We start from the raw sequence: 27,892 nt of genomic DNA on the forward strand, positions 1-27,892 counted from the left end.
GGAGCCATTCTAGTGTGCCACTCCCATAAAAGTTTGGGTTACGTTTAGGCCGCCAAAGCGGAGTTTGAAAAGACGGGAAAAGAGAGAAGAAGAAGAAAAAGAAACCATAGGGTTTCAATAACAAGACACAATGACAAAAATCAGACACAAAATGATGAAAATGAGACAAAAAATGACAGAAACAAGGAAAAAACAACCAACACAAGACACAAAATGAAAAAAATGGAGATGATGAGAGACAGAGGAAAATCCAACCCACTGGATCAAAAAAATAAAAGCAGCATGACTCAGAAAGAGTGAACAGACGAGCAAGTTGTTAGAAGAAACATCTTTCTTCAGCTAATGGAGTAGAGAGAAAAGTGCTGTTGTAAAAATGTGTATAGTTACATATCTGTAGAATGTAGAGCCTCTTTTTTCCCCCAGTATTAGGAACAAAACTGTCCAAAAAACAGCCACAAAACAACACAAATGAGACACACAACAAAAGCGAGACAGAAAATGAAAAAAACTAAATTTTAAAAAATGAGACACAAAGTGACAAAAACAACCAAGACAAAAATGACAAAAATAAGATAGAAAATGACAAAGACCAGATAGAAAATGACAAAAAGAAGACACAAAAAGACAAAAACGGCAAAAACAAGACAGAAAATGCAAAAAAAAGGGACACAAAAATGACAAAAATAATACAAAAAACAATCATAAGACAAAACATGACAAAAAGACACAAACTGACAAAACAACCAAGACAGAAAATGACCAAAAAAAAAAGAGACCAAAAAATGACAAAAACGGAGGCTACAATAGAGACTGAGGAAAATCTAACCTACTGGATGAATAAAATGATCCTTCATGTTACAGCTTCATAATGCAACGATCACAATTCCTGGAAGCTGAAGACGTCCCAGTTCTTGCACGACCGGCATACTAACCTCACATCCACCGCTGAGCATGTTCATGATGCTCTGGATGGGCCTTTACGACGGCATGATCCACTTCCTGCCACCATCCAGCAGCTCCACACAGACCACCAACATTTCACAAACCTGATCAGCTCTATGTGAAGGAGATGTGTTGGACTGTGTGAGTAAACAGATGCTGACTGGTTTTCTGACGCCTCCCCGGATCCCTCCAGTACAGGAAACTGCACGCTTTAGTTTTTATGACCACATTTTGACAAGTAAACTACAAAATTAACTATATTACTGATGCACTACTCAATGGAAATGGCAGGAGGAGTCTGTAGAGCTTCATCAGTACCTGACGCCGATGAGACGTTACAGTCAGAACAATGCTGATGTGCACACGCCCAGTAAAAGCACATCTCTGCTCGTTAGCATCCATCTCACTTACTTCCTCCCTTTGTCTCTTAATCAAGCCTCCGACACACACACACACACACAGACCATAATAGACTCGCTGCTCGGACTGTTTTTCTAATTGGTGTGAATTGATGAGGCTGCCGCTGGTGTTTCCACAGATACGAGTCGTTAACGTCACCCCCCCCCCGCCGGGCAGGAAGAACCCAAACACAAGCAGCGCCGGGTTCAAGAGGATGTCGTAACGCAGGGCACGTTCTCATGGCAACTGGCGGCATAAATGAACGGGATGCGATGATGTGTCCTGAGGAAAACCAATCGGCCATCTCTCTTTTTTTCTCTCTCTCTCACTCACATTTTTTTCTCCATCATAGAAGGTGAAACGACAGCAGAACGTCTCAAAGTTTTATTAGAACCTGACAGAAACCAGTGAGCCGAGATCACAGCATACAAATTCACTACGACAACAGAAAAAAAACTCATCACATTAAGTTACAAAAATAAGATCACACCAGCAGAGAACGAGGAAATGCTCACATAGAACATAATAAAACGTATAGTGGATGTTTGATGACGATAAACCGGACTCTGGGTTGATAATTATTATTTAATTAATTAAGTTATTTATGAAAAAACAAGACAGAATTTGCTAATTTTACTGTCCAGATGCCATTTGAAACAACTGTAGCTTGAGCATCTTTGGGTTTTAAAATGATTTCTGTTAAAAAAAATTAAAACAAAAGACTTACTTTGGTTTCTGGGAAAAATTTCTGCATTTTCTTATATTTTCTGTCATTTTTTTAAGACAGACTACTTGACAAACAACCATCGCTAAATAACTCTGAGTGCTACTATTTCGTGAAATGGAGTTACATAATAACACATACACCCCCTGTCAAAAGTTTTGAGACACTTTCTCATTCAAATAAATTAGAACCCATCTCAAAACTTTTGACAGGGGTGTAAATGGCTGAAAATAATGCTAATTTATATTATATTGCACTGATAATTTCCCTGAATATACTATTAAAATAATGCATTTTCTTATATTTTCTGTCATTGTTTAAGACTAGATAGTTTCAAATAATGCTAATCTAAAATATGTCATTGCTAATCTGAATCTTCCTGAATATGCAAAAAAAAATTAAAGCATTTTTTTTACATTTATTTTAAGACAAAGATTACTTAAGTAACAACGAGCTTAATAAGCGTCATTTTGTCAACGGCACTTTAATTGGAATGACAATAAAAACCCACAGATAGTTTAAAATTACGCCAATTTATCTGAAATTTTATTTATAATCTTAATTTTCCTGAAAATACAAAAATATGCCCCATTTTCTAATTTTTTTTAATCTTTTTTCTTTAAAGATTTGTGAATTAAAATTTCAATAATAATCCACAGATAGCTTCAAATAAAGCTAATTTAAAATAGACGTCATTTCTAATCTTAATTTTCCCGAATATACCAAAAAAAAAAAAAGGTGCTGCACTTTCTTAGATCTTTTGGACATTTTTCAGACTAAAAGACAAAAAAACATTTTGATTAAAAACATTTTGTCAATAGAACAACAATTAGAATAACAACAACAACCCATAGATGGTTTGAACTTATGCAAATGTTTTATCATATTTCATTAATAATCTTAATTTTACTGAATGTACAAAAAATAAGCTGCATTTTCTTATATTTTCAGTCATTTTTTAAGACTAATAGATTTGTAGAGAAACTTAGAGAATTAGAATTACAGTCATAACCATTAGATAGTTTAAAATACTACTAATTTGTATAAAATTTTAATGATAATCTTAATTTTTCTGAATAAAATAAAAGATAAACTGAGGAACAAGCACCATGATTTCTACCATTTTGTCAACAGCACGTGAATTAGAATAACAACAATCATCCACAGGTAGCTTAAATTATGCTCATTTTTCATTATATTTCACTGATAATCTTAACTTTCCTGATTGATCCAAAAAAAAGCAGACATTTACCGTAATATTTTAAATCTGTTAGTAAGTTTGTGTGTAAATGTGAGTAGAAAAGAGAAGAAATGAACATTTCTGGTGAATAAATACGAATAATAAACATCTGAGGGGATGTTTCCTTCCCATTTTCTTGCTAATGCATTAAATATTCATTGAATAATAATCTTGTTTTTCCAGAGGAACATAAAACACGAGCTGGTGTGTGAGCGCACGTCAGCCACGGCGACACAAAGACAGATGAGAGTTGTGCAGTTTCAGAGCTGGTTTGCCTTCAGGCTGAACTGCAGAGCGACGAATAGAAACGTACAAATAGAAAGAAACGGAGACGGATTTTGGGCCCACACACAACAAACCCGATCTGAGACACGTCAAAGCTCCATTAAGTAGACTGATGATAGTTTGCTTTTTGTACGCTGGTTAGAGGAATAAAGAGGAGAATAAAAACTAATCTTTGGTTTACAGTGTTGAATATATGACCTGATATATCTGCTTCCTACCATAAAATCCGGAATAAATTCTCCTTATGAGTAGAAAAGTCGTAGTTATTACATTTACAGTGATATCTAGTTACAGTACAGACAGCTCTGATGTTGTAAACGGGTAATAAAAAAAAAAGTTTTTCACATAAAACCCTTTAAACTATGGTCCTTTATAAATGTCTTCAGTCATAATTTGAGCATGGACTGCAGCATAAGCAGTGAATAAACCATCCGTTAGCCGATTAAAAAATGGCCTCCAAAGTGTTCCGCTCTTACCCACGCTTCACTGAGAACAACTCTGCTTCGTCTTTGCTCCCTCATCACGTAAACTACGTCGGCTAAGTCCGGCCTCCTCGGCAGACGTTCCCCCGGTTCGGTTTGAAAGCCGCAGAGGTCGGAGGTCACCACACCCGGCACGACTGAGCTCCTCGGTTCATCACGGACGAATCGGGACAGCTGAAGGCTTTCCGGAACTCCTCGTAGTTACTCATGGCTCCGATGACTCTGCGGGGCAACAGGGATGGTAGAGATCACTCTGGAAGGGTGATGCGTGTTTGTATTTTGCTTGCTGCTCACCTGTATTTAGGTGGACTGTGAGCTCCACTCTGGATCTGCTCTCTGGCTGCCTCTGGTCTGTAGGTGTTACACCTCACCTGCAGCACAAACACAGCGGAACAGGTGTGAACGCTTTCCTGGCATGGTGTCTTTAAAATACGGTCATCATTTATCACAGCACGAAAGTGTAAGAGAAAAAAACTGTTGGACTGAAATTATTTGCCAAGGAATGCAGCGCAGTTATACGACAATCTGTGTCTGTCTGTCTGTTAGCAAAAACAAGCTAACGGATTTGGATGACATTTTCAGGGAAGGTCAGAAATGACTCAAGGACCAAGTGATTAGATTTAGGCAGTGATGCAGCTTATAGTCTGGATTTGTTAAAGATTTCTGCATCATTGTGAGATAGCGGCATGGCGTCACTGTAACCATGGCAGTGTGGAAGAACATACGACAACTGAGCAGCCTTGACAGTCGTACCTCTACTTACGAACGTCTCTACATGCGGAATTTTCAGGTTACGACATGCCTCAACGGGAAAATATTGCCTCTTGTTACGACAGAAATTTCAGAATACGAAAGGCAAAAATACAGTACGCGCTGCTACTCGCAGCTCCCAGAGTTTACCGAACGTAAACATACTTGGTCCTTCAACGAAGGAGCTGAAGGGGTTGGAGGCGATGCAACACACGGCAGTGCAGGAGGAGTTCAGAGAGGACGAGGAGGAGGAGGAGGAGGCAGCCATTATTCCATCAGCCCGAATAAAAGACATTTTAGGAAAACTCCATGAAGTTTCAGAATTTATTGAAAAGAATAACCCAGAAAAAGTGTTCACTAGTCGGGCTATCGCTCACATTGATGAGGTTTGCCTTGCACGTTTTTGAAGGATTGTTAAAAGTCAACAAAAGCAAACATCCTTGGATCGGTTCTTTACAAAACGTCAGGAAAAAACCACTGCTGAGAGAGACCATGAACCAAAGAAGGCAAAAGGTGACGAAGATAGCAGTTAAAAGGTAAATGAACGTAATTTTTATTCTTTACTTTATTCTTTGTTTTTACATTATGTACAACTCTCATTTTATGTTTATTGTGCAGTAATCTAATTGTAACATGTATTTGTTCCATGTTTTGATGCATTTTAATGATTTATAAAAAAAATTATGTCCAAATTTTTGGGGGCTTGGAAGGGATTAGGGCATTTACATGGAAAACGCGTCTCCACTTACGGAATTTTAAGGATACGAAACTACTTCCAGAACCAATTAATTTCGTAAGTAGAGGTACCACTGTACTATGTTCTCTGAGAGAATTCCTATTTAGGGTCTGAGCCCCAAAGGTGCATAGAACCTTCTTGAAACCCATGGATTTCTTCTTTTTTGGCGTAAAATCGGCTCTACGACCAGGATGGGTCACCTTAAATTTGGTATAAAACACTTCAACACGCACAAAAATGTAATCGACAGCCACACCTAAAACACAACAGGAAGTCGGCCATTTTGAATTACGTGTCATATTTTGGACCAATTTTTTGCACATTTTCAAAAGCAATCCCAGGATCTTCACAGATAACACAAAAATGTTGGGCTCTGCACAATCGTGGCGTGAAGAACAGCGTGTCCGTGCGTGTCCTTACGTGTGCGTAGCTCATGAAGAACAGCTGGTTGTTGTTGAGTTCCAGTCCAGGCAGCAGAGGCTCCTCCACACCGCCTCTGCTCTCATCCACCCAGCGCCTGTACGCCTACACACCAACACAAAAAGGAAGCTTTCTTTACCTGGACTTCCTCAAACAGTCCATCCACACAAAACATCGCTCTAGCTTGTACGACTCCTTTTATTTGGTACAACAGCTCAAAATATCATCCATGAGAAAGGCTCGAAACGTCTTGGATCGCAGCTCATACCCTGAATGCTTCTCTTATCCCTCCGTTGTCTGCTATGTTTTCAGCCAGAGTCCTCTTACCGCGAACCTGCAGAGCCAAAACACCCACATTTTTCACAAAGCCACAAAAACACTGGAAACATCCGACACGCACAAGCGTTTTCGCCAACTCCTCGGCTTGTAGATCAGATTCAATTCATGCTCTGTTGTGAATTCTGCAGGTTCAAATCCCGTTCCTTACGTTCAGCCCTGCCTCCTCCCAGTGGTAGTTGTTGTACTGTTCAATCATGCACTGGGTCTTCTCATTGAAGGCCGTTACAGACGCATTGCTCCACCAGTGGTCCAGGTTGCCGTTTTTGTCGTACTTCCGACCTGTGCAGAAAAAGAACAACAAACTAGAGAACTCTTAACTAATCGTGACCGCTCTGCTTCAAAGTAGTCATCCTTTTTTTTTTACCGTTGTTGTCGAAGCCGTGAGTTAGCTCGTGTCCGACTATCACCCCGATGGCGCCGTAGCTTAAAGACCTGGAAAAGAAAAAAACTACTGATTCCAGAAAACGTGCTGTGGCATGAATGGACTCCTTCGTAAAGAGTTTTTAGTTTTGAATTCAAACAAGAGTCAAGGCTGCAATACATAATCTGTGCAGACTTATTTTTCCATTTTGCTGCTTTGGTTGCTTACTAAGACACTTCATGTTGGTTTTTCTTTTAATTTGTCACCCATCGGTAGTTCGGTAGCAGAGCATATGTGCAGTCTTTGCTAATATATAACAGGATAAATTTTGCTTTCTGCTCAGGCTGTGGTTTTCTATCTGCAGGTTTACGTCAGAATAAAGTCCTGTAATTACTGCGGAGCTCCACGGTGCTCTGGAGCAAAGCATGAGGCGGCATTTCTTTGGTCTGCCAGCAGAGCGAGTCACACTTCTTTAATCTCACCTTGGATACTCTCTTCCCCAGAAGAAGGGTTTTTGAAGCTCTCCAGCAGGGAATCCTGAATAAGAAGATCAAAACAGCGTTTCACATTTACGTGTCTGTGGCCACACAGTAGTTATCAGCGCAGAAGGTCAGAGAGCAGATTTCTGCTGTCAAATAACTAACAGAAAACACATTATTTCACAGAGGAGGCTCGGCGACTTTATAAAGTCCCAATTATTTCAGATTTTATTGCCTGGTTTAGGTTCTCCAAAAAAAGCCTCCTGAGCAGATAACGGAATCAGTGCAGCTTTAGAGAAAATAAACCATTGGAATGACTGTGTGTCTCCTCTTACTGATCTGATTTGTGGATGAACTGTAGAAGGCGTTCACGGTTGTTGGGTTCGTAAACCACCTGAAACAAGAACACATATTATAGTGCATCAGCGAAAGCATAAAACACAAAAACTCACACGGAAAGCGGTCACTCACTCTGTTCTCGGGACGCTCTTTCGGAGCCAGCTGATGTCGGACTGGGCGATGAGCTTCAGCGTCTGCATCACGTTGCCGTAGTAATCCTTGTTACTGAACTCTAGCTGAAACGGACACAAATTCAAACACAAACTGTTTATTTTTCCGCCCAAAAAAACGGTCAAACTGGTGACGATTTATCAGCTCGTGCTTGATTTCAAGTCAAATTTATAGGTGAAAAGCATGAAAAGAATAACCAGCCAGGCTAACGAACTCGCTTCCACCGGTACACGAACCTGCTTTAAATCTTCATTGAGGTAGGTGTCATTCAAGATGAACTCGGGGTAGCCGACTTTAGCCAGGACTGCATGAGCCTAAAGAGGAAGACAAAGTCTTTACATAATCAGGACTTCGTGCGTCAGACTCATTTATTAGGAATAATAGAAGACTGAGACAGTCACAGTGCTTCACAAAAAATGTTCCTGATTCCCTGCTGTGGTTAATGAATTACAGTAGGAGGTACACTACTGCTTGAAAGTTTGGGCTCACTTAGAAATGTCCTTATTTTTGAAAGAAAAGAAGCATACGATAACATTAAATGAATCAGGAATACAGTCTAGGCTTTTTTAATGTGGTAAATGACCATTGTAGCTGCAAATGGCTGATTTTTAATGGAATATGTCCATAGGGGTACAGAGGAACATTTCCAGCAACCATCACTCCTGTGTTCTAATGCTACACTGTGTTAGCTAATGCTGTTGAAAGGCTCATTGATGATTAGAAAACCCTTGTGCAGTTATGCTAGCACATGGATAAAAGTGTGAGTTTTCATGGGAAACATGGAATTATCTGGGTGACCCCAAACTTTTGAACGATAGTGTAGGTCAACTTTATCTCATTTAGATCAACTTCAATTAATATAGAGCAACTTTAATTAAAGTAGAGCAACTTTAACTACTATAAGGCAACTTTCACTCCTTTAGAGCAACTTTAACTCATTTTAGAGCAACTTTAACTAACTTTCATGGAAAACATGGAATTGCCTGAGTGACCCCAAACTTTTGAACGGTAGTGTATGTCAACTTTAAGTCATTTAGATCAACTTAAACTAATATAGAGCAACTTTTACTCCTTTAGAGCAACTTTAATTAATGTAGAGGAACTTTAACTACTATAAGGCAACTTTTACTCCTTTAGAGCAACTTTAACTCATTTAAGAGCAACTTTAACTGATATGGAGCAACTTTAACGAAAGTAGAGCAACTTTAAATAAAAAAGAGCAACTTAACTTGTTCACCCATTTACAAACTGTGCAATAGGAAATGTAAATAATGACGCTGTGCAATTTCAAGAAGTCTTGCTGTAAATACTGCTTCTTTTCTTTTCTTCTTCTGAAGCAAACATTCTTATTTATATACATATGCGCTGTGTGCTTTGTGTGCTGCAATCTCTCTCTTATTTAATGTCCTATCTGCTGCTGTACAATGTAAATTTCCCCGCTGTTGGATTAATAAAAGTTTAATCTATCTATCTAAAACTGCTATAGAACAACTTTAACTCCTTTAGAGCAACTTTAACTATCATAGAGCAACTTTAACTAATATGGAGCAACTTTAATATTGTGTACGTCTATGTATTTGTTTCTGACGAGCAGCTGTTTCCAGCAGCTGGACTGACATTAACGAGGGCCAGACATCGCTTTAATTGTGGGACACGTCCAACAAATCTAGTCCATCTAATCACCATGAAGCTGTGCAGCTGTTTCTGTGTTTGACGTTCATTTTCAACAACTGAACCGTTAATGTGGACAACTGTTGAAAGTTTGCGTCCTCATTTCAAACATTTCTGATTAGAATCAAACAAGGAGGGTTATTTCCAGAGAATGACGAGCAGCAGCACCAAACTCGCTCTTGCCTTGTCCACGGCTCTCTTCTTCGTCGCCGGATCCATCCAATCATTCTCCTTCTCCAGCATGTCGATGAAGGCCCAGCGGATGCCCTTGATCAGCTCCTCCATCTGGGAAAAACAAGTGGATGTTTGACACGAAGGATTAAGCGTACGATACGATCTTTCAGACACACAGCAGACAAGCGCGCTGCTGTTGTGATCCACGGAAACACACGTCTGACAAACAGGCCCACAGAAACATCAAACCCCAGATTTGAGACACGCACCATGTGTTTCTTATCCTCCTGGAAGTGTGTGTTGACAAAGAGGCGCCCGGTGGCATAAACAAGCGAGTTCTCCACGTAGTTGACGCATTTATCCCAGCGCGGGGTCAGGGAGGTGGTTCCCGTGGTTACCTGGTGGAGACAGACATGACATCGTCTCTCAGGGTACAAAACCTCATAGTCCGTCAGAGTCTGCGTGTTCAGAATCCCACGCTGGCTGACTTTGAATCAGGACTTGAAAACACTCAACAGGAGCAGAAAATCACACAGCTGAACTTAAAGCTCTAATTACTGCCACGGGAAGCATGGGAACCCCCAACATTTTGGAAGTTTTGAGGCTTTCCTCGGTAAAAACAAGATACTTTTTCATGCTGATTCGGTTTTAGGATGTTTAGGTTCTGTGTGTTTGTGCCACTTTTGCAAAGCACAAACTAATTAAAGCAGATTTTCAGTAAACAGCTTGCTAGAGATGCTAAAAACACCCAACACAACCACCTTGAATGAGTATTCTGAGGTTCTATTTATGTCAGAGGAATTTACCTTGAATTGATCTTTATTTTTAGATATTATTTAAAGATATTTGATTAAATATTCATACATTCCGATGCCCTTTATTGTCCATTATTGCAGCTGTGAGGCAATGCTGCTTTTGAAATATGCTCCTATGTGCAAATTCTGTCTCTGAAAATGCAACTCACAGCTGCAAAACATTAAAATAAAATGTGAGTCGTGGCAGAAAAACCTCCATAAAGTTCTCAGGAAACACAAAAACAAACAAGTAATCGTAATTTTTTTGTTTTCTCTTGGTGAACTCTGACAGGATTATTATGAAAACCACAGTTAGATTTATATCCTCAGGCTCGAAACTTGTGCTTTTCACAATAAAAGCTTTTATGGGTGTGTTTTTTTTCTCACCTGAAAATAAAAAAAACAACTAGACATCAAAAGAAATTCCTGAGAATTATTATTATTATATATTATACATACATACATTTAAATATTTTAGGGTTTTATGTACTTGTTGGACTAAAAGTAATCAAACTTAACAGCTTGAGGCAAAATAGTACATTAAATCCATGCACACTAAGTGAAAAACACTACAATATGAAGATTAGTGGTACAAAATACCGTTTAAAGTGTTGAATTGTGAAACAGCTTCAGTCGTCACACATTAAAGTCAAAATGTACCAAGAGCTTTTTGTATAATGTGCATATATAAAGAAATAAAGTGTCATTTAAACTATTACACTTCTGCAAAACCAGAAATGTTTCTTTATGGTACTTATTACTTTTATTCTACATCGTAGAAGAGAATCGAACCATTCACCTAATCTAAAAATCTAGCAGAGATCTACGTGTGTTCGTATATTTTGAATTTGTGAAACGCTCTGTGCACCGACCCGCGCGTAGTCCAGGTATCTGTAGAGGAAGCGGCGGCTCAGAGTCGTGATCCTGGAGAAGACGGTCCTCCACTGGACGTAGTTCGCCACCGTCCTGGAGAGACAGCAAGACATTAATTAAATGCCTACATGTAATCTCATTACACGCTATAAAATACTTATAATGAGCGACAGCAGCCCTCGAGGCACAGCGGGGGATCGTGTGTGTCGACTCATACTTCTAAGTTTGTGAGGACAAGATTGATGGGAAGACTTTGGAAGAAAGAACTCTTTAGGAAAGTGAGAATATTGAAGCAAAAAAGTGAAGTCATGCTGGTTCCTGCTTCTCACATGTGAGGATTTGACGCATTTTTTTGTGAACAAGACAGCAAAGTAAATATTTTTAGGTTTTTGAGTGCTTGTTGACTAAAATGAGGCATTTTAAGACATTATTCTGGACTTCAGTAGATTTTAACAGGAACTATGGAGTGTTCTGATCACGTCAGTAATGGGATCAGGACAAGAATAGACGATGACGAACATGAAGTCGTCTGGGTGACCCAAACCTTCTGACCGGCAGTGTAGGTCAACTTTAACTCATTTAGAGCAACTTTAAGTAACATGGATCAGCTGAAACTAATGTAGAACAACTTTAACTCATTTTTGAGCAACTATAGCTAATATAGAGCAACTTTAAATCTTTATGGAGCAACTTTAGCTCATTTAGAGCAACTTTAACTCTTTATGGAGCAACTTTAGCTCATTTAGAGCAACTTTAACTCTTTATGGAGCAACTTTAGCTAATATGAAGCAACTTTAAATCTATATGGAGCAACTTTAGCTACTATAGAGTAACTTTAACTCTTTATGGAGCAACTTTAGCTAATATGAAGCAACTTTAAATCTATATGGAGCAACTTTAGCTACTATAGAGTAACTTTAACTCTTTATGGAGCAACTTCAGCTAATATAGAGTAACTTTAACTCTTTATGGAGCAACTTTAACAAACACGGAGCAACTTTAACTCTTTATGGAGCAACTTTAGCTAATATAGAGCAACTTTAACTCTTTATGGAGCAACCTTAACTCTTTATGGAGCAACTTTAGCTCATTTAGAGCAACTTTAACAAACGCAGAGCAACTTTAACTCTTTATGGAGCAACTTTAACAAATGCAGAGCAACTTTAGTAGAGAGCAACTTTAACAAATGACATCAGCTTTAGCTAATAATCATCTCAGTAATGGGGTTAACACAAGAATATCCCAGTTGGCACATTTGCTCATTGCACATTCAAGCATTGACACTTTTGCACATTTTCTATTGGCCACTGCTCTATACATTTTTCTTTGTATTGCTGGTGCTTTTGTGTACCGTTTACCTGCATGACCAGCTATAAAGATGCAGCTACCGTACTTTCATTTTGTCGGTTTGCACACTGCTCTGTGGCCTCTAATGAACTATTACTAATGTAATTATCTGTTGTGATGGTTTGAATAAGGGGCTAGGAAACGCAGCATATTAGCAGGGCTTGTGTACCTGGGGTCGGTGGCGTTGATGAGTTTCATGAGGTCCTTAAAGTACTGTGGCGCTCTGACGATGACGGGCTCAGAGGAGGAGATGGACCGAGCCGGGTCGCCTTTAGACTCCACCACAGTTCTTACAAAACCCAGCCAGTCAAACTACAGACAGGAAGAGGAGGTGACGTTGAATAATACACAGAAATATTCATAAATGTGAGTGTTGAAATTAGATTTTTGTTGTTTACTGATACTTATGGGTGAGCTAAATCACCTGTAAGCTGTAGAAGGCAGTAAAATGGATAATTGTTGTGCAAAATAACACAAAAATTGCACAAATCAGTATCATACAAACTGTGATGTTTCTGTGCTCTCAGCTGTTTTGAAGCTAAAGAAACCAATAATGAAAACTTTGATAACTTTACTTATTTTACTATTTGAAAACTACATGTTCTAGGTGAGTTGGATACTTTTTTTTACAGATTAACAAATGCAATATAGTGTGTTGATCTACAGACTTTAAAAACAGGTGGGTAAATTTAGCTAATTTGGACACAACCAGGCTACCTGTTTCCCTCCGTTTCTAGTCTTTGTGCTAAGCTAAGCTAACTGGCTAGTTACAGTCGTAACACATTTACCAACCCAAAAGTCTATTCATTAGCTTCTCTCTGATCCATAAAACATGACATATAGGCAAAAGCTAATCCCAAGATCACTTAAAACTACGCAAAACACACAAAATATAAACTTTCATTAACTTGATTACTCTTCTATTTGAGAATTGCATTTTCTAGGTGAGTTTTATACGGTTTTACAGATTAACAAAGGCAATTTAGCGTGTTGATTTACAATCCTTAAAGGTGCTGGGAAGTAAAGTTTATTAATTTTTACAGACCCAGGCTACCTGTTTTAGTCCTTTTCCAGTCTTTGTGCTAAGCTAAGCTAACTGGCTAATTACAGTAGCAACACATTTACCGTGAGCAACATTTATTTTAGTTGAAAATCTTTCGCGGGAAAAAAAACGACCACTATAAATTGCAGTGACGGTGATCATTTCTCCCCAAAAAACACACTTTGAATGGAATTTTTTTTCTTGCTGTAATTAGATGTTGTCATCGTTGGTGCATCCAGATGTTTTTCGAAGTACCTGTGGTATGGAGCGCTGCAGGCGAGACAGCGAGTATTTGTTGTACATGTTCTCACTGGTGCGGTTTTCATAAGGAATCAGGATCTGCAGACACAATGAGCAACATTATTAGGATAACTCATCCACATCTGGACATGAAACTATTCCACTGTTTGGGTGAAGCTGATGAGCCTCATTTCACAGTTAATAATGCCGTGTTTTAATCAGCTTCTGAGCCACGGAGGCCCAGCAAATCACTTCCATACATTAAGCAGGACTGTATTTATCTGACAGGACGTCTTTACATGAGCAACTTTGGTCTCGAAGGCAAGAGCCTTTTCCATCTGGGCCAGCGCTGCTTTCTCCGGGGCTCCCAGCATGACGGCCGTGTCCACCATCAGACTGAGCAGAGCGGCACGGTACTGAGAGAGAGAGGCAGAAAAACACTCAAATCAAATGACAAAAAAGCTCCTGCATGTCCACTCAAACCTCTGAGCTGCTCCATCAATGCACAGAAACATTTGTTTGTTTTAATCATGATCTTTTAACCCTTAGATGCAGAAGTGGGTCCAAAAAAAGGGTTGTTTTCTTGTGATATCTTTGGAATTAAAAGTTCTTATTCCAGCGATTCCTCAAAAAACAAGCTTTCAGTATCATTCCATTTAAATTTTTTGTTACCTTTTATACTTTTAAAGAGATTGCAATATTTGCATTTCTACCCCATGCTTTTTTTAACTGATAATATCATACAAGAGGTCATGAAATACACAAACTTGGAGGAAAAAAGTGGGAAAATGCCAATAAAATAGATGTTGACGTTCTCCTATTGCTGTTCTGTGCAATATTGTTCTTTTTCAATCATAAAAATGTTCAAAATCTGCTATAAAGTGAAAAATAAACATATTTCAAGCATGAAATCATTCTTGTGTGGACCAAAATATCATACAAACAATAACACAAATGATTATTCTTAAATAAAAAGAACAAAAATGGCATAAAAACACATTGATTTGGGTCATTTTTGACCCACTTATGGAAGAGTGCAGGGTCCAATCCCTCATGCATCGAAGGGTGATGCTAGCATGATGAAACGATGTCTTTATTTTAGTTTGAACACTTGCAGCTAAATAGATTTAGACACATAATGCACAGACAATCTGATAAAATGTTTAGAAGCTGCAATTAATGTCTTGATTGATGCGCTCTGATGCAATGCGTTTCTTGACATTTTAGCTGTGAAATCATCCATTTATAATCTGTTCATTAACATTTACAGATCCAGACTTGACTGATTGGAGAGGCTAATTTTGATTAATTAAAATTCAAGACAAGCTAGCCTCAACTAGAGTCTTTACACAAGAAAATGTCAGCGCTATAACTCTGAACATACCATTGAAAAACATTCACATTTGAAGAGAAAACATTTAATACAAATAATACTCTGACATAAGTGTGAATGTTTACCATTTTCTATATAATTTATAGACGGAAACGACAAATATTCTGTCTTCAAATGTGAATAATTACCATTTTTATGTTGTTTTTAACCAAAAATGACAGATGATTTCTTTTAAAATGTGCACATTTACCATAATTATGATATTTTAAAGCAAACATGACAAGAATATTTACCATTTCTATCTCATTTATAGGCAGAAACATCAAATAATCTCTCTTCAAATGTGAGTATTTACCATTTTTATGTTGTTTTTAACCAAAAATGACAGATGATTTCTTTTAAAATGTGCATATTTACCATAATTATGATACTTTAAAGCAAACATGACAAGAATATTTACCATTTCTATCTCATTTATAGACAGAAACAACAAATACTCTCTCTTCAAATGTGAGTATTTACCATTTTTATGTTGTTTTAAACCAAAAATGTCAATTATTGTCTTTTAAAGTGTGAATATTTACCATTATTAGGTTGTTTTTAAGTAACAGTGAAAGATATTCTCTTGTGAAATGTGAATATTTACTATTTTTTGGTTGTTTTCAAGCAAAAATGACAAATATTCAGATATAAAAATAGCTTTTATTGTCAATACTTCACATTTGCTTGAGGCATTTCTGCTATTTTTAGTGATGCAGCTTGACAAACTGAGTGGTTTTACAACGGTAAGTGTGGAGTTGTTAATAAGCAGTTAGCATGCAGCTATTCATTGGACAGATCTATGAAACGTTGCGACATAATTCCACAAATAAAGCATATTTAGTGGTATCTGCAAAAGCAAATTCTAAAATATTCACAATTTATTCATAATAATATAATATTTATGAATTAAAACTATGCTACACACAAAAAAATAAAGAAAATCTCATTTATAAACACTGTCATTTTGGCATCCTGGAGTTTTTCTTTGATTTTATTCCGTTTTCCCAATCAAATAACAGAATAATTAAGCTTTAGTCAATAAAATAAATAGATATTAGGCCAACAAATATCCTCAAAGAGTCGATATATTGGGTAAAGATGTTGTGAAAGAAGAAAACAGAAAAACTCAAAGCAGACAAATGAAGCGTCGTACACTCAGAGCACCGTTTTATTGCGGCCTAATGAGGCAGCCATTAGCCCAGTAATCAACGTCAGCCGCCTCTTCCACAATTAATCGCTCGCATTATACGTGTCTGAAAAGGAAGCCCTCGTTCTGATTTTGACAGCTCGTATTTCCAGAGAGTTTTCTCGCTGCAGCTCAGGATGCAGGAAGGAAAGAGGTGCTTCAGAAAGCAGGCGAGATGAGGGGAAGACGAAGTGGAAACTCACCGCCTGAGCAGAGGAGGTGTTGGTGGTGTAGTCCTCCCTGGAGGGCAGCGACAGGGACGCCTGATCCAGCTACAGCAAGACAAAGAGCACAGGTCAGTCTGCAGCTTTCTGAGATCGCTCATCACTTCCTGCAACGATAAAAACTGGAGGGAAAAAACGCGGCACTGAACCCGTATTTGGTTCGTTCCTTTGAGCTGCAACTTCTGCACGTTTCCCATTAAGTTAAAAGTTTGCAGCTTGTTTCTTACCTTAGAGGTACTTTAATCATAGTGAAGGTTTTATTTCATTTCAGTTTATCAAGGTTATTGATTTGAAAAAGCAGGAGGAGTACATCAAGAAGTAGAAAAGGGTTTGAGCACTCAAATGGATTCCATTTAATAATTCCTTTAATTCACCTTTCAATGCCACTGTTAATCAGAAGAGGCAGATCTGACATTGAACGTCACACAAAGAACACGTCTGAATGATTTACTTTGTGCACTTTTCTTCAGTGATCCTTCAACTGCATGACTCACTGTTTATTTTGAAGGAAAATGGATCACAACCCAGCACAAGAGTGGAGCTTTAATGTAGATAAACAGTGTTTTTTATCACAGTGTTGCCTGATAATGGACACATGGTTGGATTCACCTTTTACTGGGTTGTTAGGTCCCGTTTCTTGTTTAAATTGAACATTTTGCTATTTTCTTAAGGAAAAAAGAAAACAATTTTTCTAGAACTGCCCTCTCAAATTCTTACGTATTTACTAGTTTTCTCATTTTTCTGCAAAAGTAAACTCAATGTTTGGGTTTTTGACAGTTAAATATGCTGGTTTGTAATTTTTTTCACCATTTTTTGGACATTTTATATCCAATCTGCAAAAAAAAGTGAGATGTGTTAATAAGGAAAATATTTGTTGGTTGGAGCCTCGCAGTGCTTGTAAGACGGAGTAACATTTTTTAAAACCAGTTTCTCTGTGAGTGAATTAAAATTAAAGCAATTTTAATCAAACATGGTATAACATAGAGCCACAATGGAATCTCATAGGTTTAAAGCAGAACCACAATGTTTTGTCACCAAAGAGGAAGAAATTTCAACCTAATTTGCAGTTAATGTAATGAATTAAGTAAACCAATTTTCAATAGTGGTTCTGCCTCTGCTTTCAACTTATGACAAAAACTAGAGCAAAAACATATTTAAAGGGGCGGTAGGCTCCATCAGAATTAGTTGTCAGATATTTAAAGATCCCGAGAAGCCCCCATTTTCCAACAAATGTTGGTATTTTCTCAACATTTACGTAGGGTTTTGGTCCAAAAATCCAAATGTGGCACTTTGAGAAGAGACTGTCTGAGAACAATCCACCATTAACTCCATTTCACAACTTCATGAGTCCATAAAAAGGCAAGAAAATCCTCTAAATTTCATAGCATATTGTTGTTTATTCTAACCAGAAATACAAGCATAAAAGTGACAGGTGGCTTTTTACCTTGCATCTGACGACAAAACGTCCCTCAAACCCTTTAAAAACGTTACACGTCAACGTTAAAACCTGGCACCGAGGCTTCAACGACAGCAGCGATCTGTGGATGTCTGACCTTGATGATGTAGTGTGAGGAGCTTTTGTCGTCGGGCGAGACGTAGAGGCGGATCAGGACGCTCTTGCTGTGCTGGTTTCTCATCTCGGCCAGCGTCTTCAGCAGGTTCCACTGACTCTGGGACCACTGGTAGTCTCCGCCCAGCCCTTCGCCCACGACGGGCCACCGGAACTCCGGCTGTTTGAGCGTCTTCAGCATCGGTCTGGCGTCCAACTGCTCCAGCATGGCTTTGTAAACAAACATGTAACTATCACTGCATTATACTCACTGGTTTGCTCTGGTTTGATGTTACAATCATCTACTTTTCGTGATCTTTTTCACCTCATGTATCTTATTGATTTTGCTTCTGCGGTGACCCAGATCTGCCACGCGGATCAATAAAACTTATTCTGCTCCATTTTATCCCATCAGTGTGTCTTTGTGTGTGCTGCTTTGTGGTACAGTACCATTGTTAGGACTGTTTTGAGGTGATATTTCGACTGGTTCAGGTGAGAATTTTGCTTGATTACTTACTTTCGTTCATGCAGGAGCGGTAGAGGATCTTCGCTTTGGTCACTGCTTGGAGTTCATCAGGGTCCGACGGAGCTTCTAGTAACTCTAATGGACAAAAAAATGTCTTAGTCATCACTCACAGGTCCAACAATTACCTGAAGACTTGTACATGTGCTCATGTTCAGTCGCTAAAATTGTAATAATTGAAACCACTTAGAAGAGTTTCATGCATGTTTGATAAGAACCTGTAGTGAGGTGTATGAAACCTGACAGGTCTAAATGCTACAACTTTAAAAATGGAAAGATAAAAACTGAGACTGTGGAGGTTTAAAGAAGAGAACTGACCAGGATTCTGCAGCCCAACATCATGACCCGCTTGAGGCTAAAGGGGCTTTTAGACAATAATGGCACCACCACACGCTGAAACAGATTATTTAAAACGGCTACGACAGTTTGAGATCGGATATGTACGCAGCGGTCAAAGTTCAAATCAATTAATAGAAACCAGGCATCCAGCCAGGCTCTGAAGGCAAAATAGACGAAGCTACGCAAAGATCGAATATAGCAATACAGAGGTTTCCAAAGAACCTGTGGCCTAGAAATGCACCCTTCTTTATCTGGGCTATGCCAAGATTCATTGCACAGTGGTGATGGTTTGATATTTTGGAGACAATTAAGAGTTTGCAATTAACCTCAGCATGTTTTTAAACTGTGGGAGGAAGCCATGCACAGGAAGAACATTCACTCTCCATGCAGAAAGATCCCTGGAAGGCTGGGACCTTCTAGATGCAAGGCAAAAGTGCTAAGCACCAAGTCACTGTGCAGCCCTAAAGTTTTTTATACTTCTATGAGTGAAGTCCCTGACTTACTGGATTCATATTGAAACCCTTTTCTAAGCAGGCTGGTCAGATCCGTTTTGTAGGTTTGCAAAATGTCTGAACATGGCAAGTTTGTTCTGTTCAAGAAGCTGTTCAGACTTTCTTTGTGAGTCTTGGAATGTTAGTAGAGCGTGATGCTAAAACAGTGAAGTGCTCTTAAATCTCCAAACGTTCAACAGATGAAGACATCTGACCTTGTTCGTGGCTTCTTTTGACATTCCTACTGCAGCAAAGTTCACCTCTTTGGTGTTTGTTCTTCGGATAAACCATCGTTAAGTTAAGTATGGATGGAAAATTCACAGCCAAGCTCACCTTTGAGTCGGATGTCGACGTGCTGCCGCAGCCACGGATAGATGCCGTACGAGGACGAATCTTCAGGAATCGGATTCTCCTTCAACCAGCCTCCACAAGAGAAAGTATAGAAGTCCTGGCAGGGGTCTACATCCCGATCCATCTTACTTAGAATAGATCCCGCTGTGGAGACGAGAAAGCAGTCACAATAAACACCAGGAACTTCAGCCGCCAATGAAATATTCAGATTATAACCCAATTAAATGTACGTAAAACGACTCCTCACCTGCTTCGATGCATTCTGGGGTCAGACAGAACTCCTCCTGACTGGACTTTTGAGACACTGTGGGAGAAGAACCACGACTGACATGTAAAATCACAGTGATAAACAGGTGGAAATGCAGGGTGGTTTGCCAGATGACACCCTGGATGCAGCAAAAGCACCAGTTACAGCACCGGAACTGGAACTGGGATTCAGACGATTGTGTTATTTTGTGAAACGTGTGGGTGCGATACCACCCCTTTACAAACAAACACCGTACACAAACAGTCTGCTGGTGACCACTGAGAGGCACAGGAAGTCAACCACGGTCAGTCCACAAAATGAACGTAAACCTTGGAAAGTTGGTGAACGCAATCTCATCAAAGCTGGGTGACTGTTGGGCGCCATGGTCCGACCCACGGCCATTTACTGCATGTCTTTCCCCCACTCTTCCACCCACGTTTCCTGTTTCTCTCTCCGCCATAATAAAGGCCAAAACAATAAATTAAAAAACAAAAACAGTTGGGTGACTGTTGAGGAGGGACAGCTCTATTATTTTTTATTAACAGTTAATGCCATGAATATTTTGTCTGTAAAAATTCAGCAAAAATAAGAGAAAAGTAACAATTAAAACTTCCTAATTTGCAGATTTTGCTCAAATATCAGGCTAAAACCCAGAATTGTTTCGCTTTGAAATCGTAGGAGGCAAAATGTGCACATTTTAAAGGCTAAAGACAAAAGTTGCACAACAATTTTCAACTCATTTCTTTAGATCAACGTGCTTACGTGCAAATATTATGTTCCAATTTCGTCACACACTACAATGACAATAAAGCATATTCTATTCTAAATAGCCTTGCAGGGAAAATGCAAACTTTGTGGAGAAAGCTGGGAAGATAAAAGCATCAACAATAAAATGTGGCAAAGCTATACATTTAGGACACCATCTTTTTATAGATGTGACCTCTTCTGCCAAAACAGAGGCTTCTGCTGTTTTATTGAGGAGGTTTTTCTGACATTTTGCCACCAGTAACTCTACTTCAACTTTTACTTTTATGTCCATTACTATCCATTGGGACTGAAAATACATTGGCGTATGTATTGTGACTACAATTTTGAGGTAGTCTACTTACTTTACTTGAGTATTTCCGTCTTATACTTCTTTCTGCGTTACTTTGGAGCAGAACCGGCCTTCCATATGGGCCTCTTCTGCATAATAATTACTTCATTTATAGCCCATTTTGCAGACAGTAACATTTCAGTTGATTTGTGACCGCAGCACTTGGGTGAGGTACTACTACATTTATTTAAGTAAAGCCTCTGAATGCTTCCTCCACCGCTGTCTATGCAATAATTACACCAAATGACAGTGGTTATCAGAGGGGAGTGCAGCAGGGCAACATTCCCACAATCCACACAGACTAAAGTGCAGCTGATACAGCTGCAGAAAGAGTAAACAGTGCAGCCTCCCCTCACCGCGGAGGGAAAGTCAGAGTCTGCGTTGTGTGATTTCACTGGTGAGTTATGTTCAATTATGAAGTCACGGGAAAATCTCCAGTACTTCATAGAAAACAAACAGAGGGTAGATTAAGAGTCAGTTATTTAAATAAATCTGCAGTTGAAAGAAGGGAAAGGAATGTTTGTGTAGTTTTGTCTAATTTTTGCTATTTTGTGTTTTGCTTTTTTCATCGTTTAGTGCATCATGTCATGTTTTGTGTTTTTTTTTCTCGTTTGTGTCCATTTTTTGTCGATTTGTAACTTTTGCTGAATTGTTTCTCTTACGTTTTGCATCATTTTTTTTGGCATTTTGTGTCTCTTTTTGTCTCATTTTTGTTGTTTTTTGTCTGACATTTGTTTCATGTTTTTGCCATTTTGTTTCTCGTTTTGTTTCCTTTTCGTCTCATTTATGTAATTTTTTGTCTTTTTTTGCATTGTGATTACAATTTTGAGGCATTTCACTTACTTTACTTGAGTATTTCCATCTCATACTTCTGCATTACTTTAGAACAGGGGTGTGAAACATGCGGCACGCAGCCCAAAACCGGCCCGCTAAAGGGTCCAGTCAGGCCCACGGGACGACTTTGTAAAGTGTAAAAATTACGCAGAAGACCTGAAAACCAAAAATTTAAATATAATTCCTAGAACATGACAGGTTGTTATGAGCATAAAGTAAAATACTAGATTGTTCTTTTGTCATTCTGTTACTCATTCTTGTAATATTTTGTCTTGTTTTTTTATCATGTTTTTTCTCATTTTTGCCATGTTTTCTTTTTGCCTCTCTTGTGCTTTTTGTCTTATTTTTGTCAATTTGTGTTTTGCTTTATTTGATGTTTTTGTCTTGTCGTCTTGTGTCTTTTTTTGTCTCACTTGTGTCGTTTGTCCTTTTGTTTTTTGTCGCTTTGACTCTTGTTTTTGTAATGTTTTGTCCTGTTTTTGTTGTTTTCTTTTGTCGTTTTGATCACAAAGTAAAACATTCTATAACTCCATTCCAGATTCTGATGAAAGGCTAAGAAGGAACAGACCTGGGTCACTAATGATGCTGATCTGGAAAACGCCACCCCAGAACCTTTTGATCAGTTTGCACTGCCAGTGATAATAGTAACAGGTTCCAACCTCCCTTCCATATTTATTACATCGGGGAGGTCCCTCTTTTTCAACATATAAGGAGTTGTATGTAGGCAGTGTACTAGATCTGATTCTTGACCTCTCAGTTGTAAATTACTACTCGCAGTGCGACCGCAGGTTTACCCACTTCCCTTCCTAGAAGGTGAGCGACGGCCGGTCTTTCTCACCTCTTTTGGCAGAAAGCGCCACTATGTGAAGTGGTTCCGCTGCAAACAGGGGCAGCAGCAGCAGGCCGTGAAGTGAGAGGACAAATTTAGAAACCAAATCCTCATTGTGAACGGCTGAGTGGAGCGTTGCAGAGCTGCACCACAGCGCCTGACCTCTGAGCTCCACCGGTGTTGTTGTCTAGTTGGAGTCGCTGCTAGACGTCGTGGCTGCTTTTAGTACACTCACGACTTCAACCCGCCTGGCCTCAACAACCCCCTGAACCCGTGGGTTTAAACGCGCACTCACACACAGATGTCTGAGGCTCCGGTGTCACTGCTAATGCCAACCTCATGTTCATTACTGAGATGCCAAACAAGCCACCGACGCAAACACGCATGCATGCAGGAAAACACATCTGAGCGTCACACTCTGTAAACTCATTAAAAAGTGCAGGAATCAAAGCGACCACTTGGCATGCCTGTGTCTGGTCATTCGCATGGCTGGAGACCAGAGGAGGGTTTCCATTAGAGCGGCTGTGTGGGGACTGCATGCATCGGCACAAAGCGTAATTACACTTCAATGCCGCCACAAGAATGCTGACTTCCCTCAATAACACAAAAAGAGGAAAAAAAAAACAATAGTTACCCCACCCAAACAAACACAGGCACCCCTCCCAGCCACGACCATCTTTACAACCGCCGAAACTACTACTATGTGAAGTCTTAAAGAAACAGTTGTTCAAAATTTGATTATTGGCAACATGAATATAGACCTTTTTCCGAAACGTCATCATCGAACGTCACCGCCGGTCACCGGCCCTAGCAACGCGATTCCGCCATTTTAAGAGGGATATGCTTTGCCTTGACGACCATTACTTTCCCACGTTTCCCTCCCGATTTGAACGACCAAAAGTAGATATGCCCAAAACCTGCGCTGTTTTTGGCTGTAGTTCTCAGTCATGGAGCAACAAGAACATTTCCTTTTACAGGATTTCGACTGAAAAGGGCCAGAAAAGGAGTTTATGGCTCACAGCATTGAGGCGGATAAACAATAATGGAACCACATGGAGCCCACAGTCAAAATGGTCCTATGTTTGCAGTCAGCATTTCGTCAATGGTATGTTGTGTTTCATGAAATTATTACCCCTTAACTGATTTTCTGAAATGATTAATAAGCTTAACCAGTTGCGCTTCAGTGTCCCGCCCGCGGTACACTTTGAAATCTGCATAAGCAATTTGCTAAAAATCTGAAACTGCAAATGCGATTATACAAACACTATACGCCGATGGAAAGCTTAGATTCTCATGAATCCGCCGATATAAACCACTTTCAGATGTGATTACCACAGCAGGTAATATAAACACATTTGTCCGACAAACAACGAACATCCATCCATCCGTTCTCTATACCCAGCTTCAACATACACAGCGCGACTCACATTTCCGGATTCATTATTACACACAGATGAAAATATTCCACAAAAAACGGCCATAATCCAACCTTGGACATCCAGACGAAACAAGCCAGTAACATATTTTGTCCAAAACATAGCTTGAAGTCAGTATATAATCCACGAATTGGTAGTTTTCAAGGAAATGCACCTCGCGATGCGCGTCCAATATTCCCTGTATTTCTCGTCATATTTTTATTTACAGATAGAATATTAGCGTTTTTTTTGTACTGAAAGTGGCTGGAATTGACTGCAGCTTATGATGTCTATAATTATCTGAAATGTTGAGGGATAGCTACTTAGCTTAGGCTAGTGCTAGCTGTGCTTCCCACAAAAAGTCAGGGCTCTTTCTACTCACACTGCTATTTTTAAACCTTCTCTCCTCCCTTTCGTTCTGCTAACTACTATGCTGTAATCAGCAGCATTGTCCTCATTATTGTTAGCACCTCATACCCTTGGGCCTAGGGTGGGTAGAGCTCATTTACAGGTATCTGACTCTTAGTTTTGATAATGCACATCTAACTAATATACATACACTACTTCCACTTGAAATTAAAAGGTGTAATGGCTCATCCCGTTAGCTTAACATTAGCTTAGCATAGCGGAGCTGGTGTAGCCGTATCTTACAAGGCATTTATCATTCTGACATTGACCTGTATGCACAAAAATGTATAAATATAAGCATACCTCAAAGAAAATGTATGAGTCCAGGCTTTTATAAGTCTTCATCTTCTCCATTGTGTGGATGCCTGGGCTGTTGATAAGGTACTCGTAAATGGAGTGCCAATGAAGATCTGGACACGTAGTAGGGTCGTTTTTCCATGATCCCAGTGCAATTTGGTATGGACATGACTGCAAACCAACCAGTCCTATTTTTTCTTTATACCGTAGCTTGGCTTTTGGCTCAAGATTTCCGAAATAATCACCAGACGTTTTTCTCCGGGTCAAAACCGCGTCAAATCACGGTTGCTAATGACTTTGTTGCCCCCTCTTAAAATGGCGGCGTGCGTTGCTAAGGAAGGTATGGTCACGTGTCCCAGACTCTGACGTCACTGCGAAAAGGTCTATACACTAAATTAGCTTAGCTTAGCATAAAGACTGGAAACAGGGAAATAGTTAGCCTGACTCTCTGCAGAGTTTCAAAAAATACAACTATGACGTGAAGTCTGAAAGAAAATGTTATACAAAATTTGACTATAGGCAACATAAAGCTACAATAAATTAGCTTAGCATTAAGATTGGAAACGGGGAAACTGCTAGCCTGGCTCTCTGCAAAGTTTCAAAACACTACTACTACTACTACTACTACTATGTGAAGTCATAAAGAAACAGCTATTCAATACGTAATTATTGGCAGCATGAAGCTAAAATAAGTTAGCTTATCTTAGCATTAAGACTGGAAACACGGAAATAGTTAGCCTGACTCTGCAGAGTTTCAAAAAATACTACTACTACTATGATGTGAAGTCTGAAAGAAAATATTATACAAAATTTGATTTAAGGCAACATGAAGCTACAATAAATTAGCTTAGCATTAAGACTGGAAATGGGGAAACAGCTAGCCTGGCTCTCTGCAAAGTTTCAAAACACTACTACTCCTACTATGTGAAGTCATAAAGAAACAGCTATTCAATACGTAATTATTGGCAGCATGAAGCTAAAATAAATTAGCTTATCTTAGCATTAAGATTGGAAACAGTGAAACAGCTAGCCTTGCTCTCTGCAAATTAAAAAAAAAATTAGCTCAATTACCATGTTTTTAACTTTAAATCAATAATTAATTCATAAAAACACAAAAAAGTTGTGATTATTAATGGCATCAATGCAGCTGGGAGGGAAAAAGTTTGACTCAAAATTCCTCAGAATACCACAACTTCTTAGTTATGCGCTTAAAAAAAACAAGAAGTGAACTTTAACAAGCACAGATCAGCAGATTTTCTCATGTACAGAAAAAGCTAGGTGAGTTGTTTCCCTTTGCTTCCAGGATTTATGCTAAGCTAATGCTAGGCTAACACTCTCTAGCCTCTTACTTAACTCAGACATGACAGAATATCGATCTTTGCTCTCGCCAACAGTGCAAATAAGTAAATATTTCATTATCAACCTGAACATTGTAGCTTCCCGGGACTGCTTTTAAATTTTAATTGAACTTTAGAATTCAGATTTTTTTTGGCTGCTACTTCGCAATTTCTATGCACACCTGCAGTCGGACATTAAACTTGTCGAAGGTGGCTTGAAGAAAATTAGAGAAGTTGGCAGAAACATCTGGAAACTTCTCACTTAAATAAACTATGCGGTCTAAAAGTCACGTGTCATTGTGTTTCTATGAGTTTAACCAAGTTTTATTGTTATTTTGTGTGCTAATTTTTATCGTAATTTCTCCCTTATTCCAGTGTTTTGTGAAAATCAGCTGTGTTTGTCTGGACTGGGGATGTAAATTACTGGTGCCACATCCACCTACAAGTTACTTAAAGTGTCAGTGCTAATTAATGTGCACTGCCTCCTATAAATAATAAACTCACACACAGACTGCCCACTTCTCCACCACACAATTCCCCGCTAATTAATTTCACATTCTGCAGCAGTACACTTCTCCATGAGTCCAGTTTCGACTCCCGCTGTGGAGAAGGTTCTGCGTGTCCACGTGGGCGTGTGCGAAACCTTACATGAACCAAAAATAGTTGGACACAAGTTACCCGCCAGCCCTCCGCAAAGACCTTTGCTCTCAGCAGCGAGCTTTCTGTGTTATTTACAGTCTGCATGTACTATAATCTGAGGACAGCGTGCGTACTACACCATACATCAAATTGCTTGCAAATTACAATGTGGGACAGGAGAGGAAAATGTGTGTGAGTGTTTGGACTTACCCAGTATGAGAGCAAGCAGCAGGGCAGCACAGAGGCACACACACATGGCCAGAGCTATCTTGTAGAGTCGGCTGCTGCCCCTCTCAGGTTTTACCCCACCGCCGCCTAAATGCTCCAGCTCCATGGTTTACTATATCACACACAAAAGCACCCACACGGCCTTAGTAAACCATAAATAAACAAAAAAACTCAAAATCTAACAAAATAAATCTATTTCATGGGCAAAATTAAATCCAAAAGCTGTCTGAAATTTTTAAAAAAATTCTACTTTCTCACACTTCCCCCCTAAATTCAACAGCACAAACTTGATTCCCAGTCCTGTCTCGCTCTCTCTGCTGCTAGCTGTCTCTCTGCAGCTACTCCAACTTCACCCCGGCTCTTCAAACTGTTCCTCCCTCCATCCCTCATTACTCCTCCTCCATCCCTCCCACCAGGAAACAGTGGACCAGTCCTCCCAGCGAGATCAACACCAGTCATTTATTAAAATCACTGGCTAAAACCAGAGCCTTATCTCTGTATGTATGTGTGGGTGAAGCTTTAGCAGCTTTTATGAAATGTGTGTGTCTAATCTCATGTACAGGACAGCGGGGCGTTCTGCTCGTTTATCAGATCAGACAGTCGCTGAACCAGAACAAAATTAGACGCACATGGGATGCTGATTACAGCAGATTAATCTGATGATGATGATGCCGGCTGCTAGAAACACATCTTTGTTTTCTTTGAGGGCCCAGAGG

At 39.2% G+C, this 27,892-nt stretch overlaps 1 protein-coding gene across 1 annotated transcript; it reads right to left on the reverse strand.

The window, feature by feature from the left end:
• Positions 1–1,710: 1,710 nt before the first annotated feature.
• phex (phosphate regulating endopeptidase homolog, X-linked) lies at positions 1,711–27,544 on the reverse strand. Its single transcript, XM_022217503.2, has 22 exons — positions 27,159–27,544; positions 20,094–20,150; positions 19,829–19,990; positions 18,660–18,743; positions 18,147–18,373; positions 16,573–16,641; positions 14,108–14,224; positions 13,824–13,907; positions 12,696–12,838; positions 11,179–11,272; positions 9,782–9,910; positions 9,522–9,623; positions 7,904–7,981; positions 7,629–7,732; positions 7,493–7,551; positions 7,161–7,215; positions 6,682–6,749; positions 6,466–6,596; positions 6,247–6,312; positions 5,979–6,083; positions 4,367–4,443; positions 1,711–4,294 (listed from the first exon to the last, which is right to left on the reverse strand). The coding sequence occupies exons 1-22, from the start codon at positions 27,280–27,282 to the stop codon at positions 4,192–4,194; spliced, it is 2,238 nt and encodes a 745-aa protein (XP_022073195.2). The 5' UTR covers positions 27,283–27,544; the 3' UTR covers positions 1,711–4,191.
• Positions 27,545–27,892: the final 348 nt, after the last annotated feature.

Source organism: Acanthochromis polyacanthus, chromosome 20 (assembly GCF_021347895.1).
Source record: "Acanthochromis polyacanthus isolate Apoly-LR-REF ecotype Palm Island chromosome 20, KAUST_Apoly_ChrSc, whole genome shotgun sequence".
Lineage (NCBI taxonomy): Eukaryota > Metazoa > Chordata > Actinopteri > Pomacentridae > Acanthochromis > Acanthochromis polyacanthus.

Bases quoted from the DNA above. Each gene is read 5' to 3' on its own strand.
- phex (XM_022217503.2), bottom strand. From the start codon at position 27,282: ATGGAGCTGGAGCATTTAGGCGGCGGTGGGGTAAAACCTGAGAGGGGC. The intron at 20,151-27,158 runs GTAAGTCCAAAC...CTTCTCCCACAG, and splicing joins GCTGCTTGCTCTCATACTGG to TGTCTCAAAAGTCCAGTCAG. The intron at 13,908-14,107 runs GTAAAGACGTCC...TTGTGTCTGCAG, and splicing joins TCGAGACCAAAGTTGCTCAT to ATCCTGATTCCTTATGAAAA.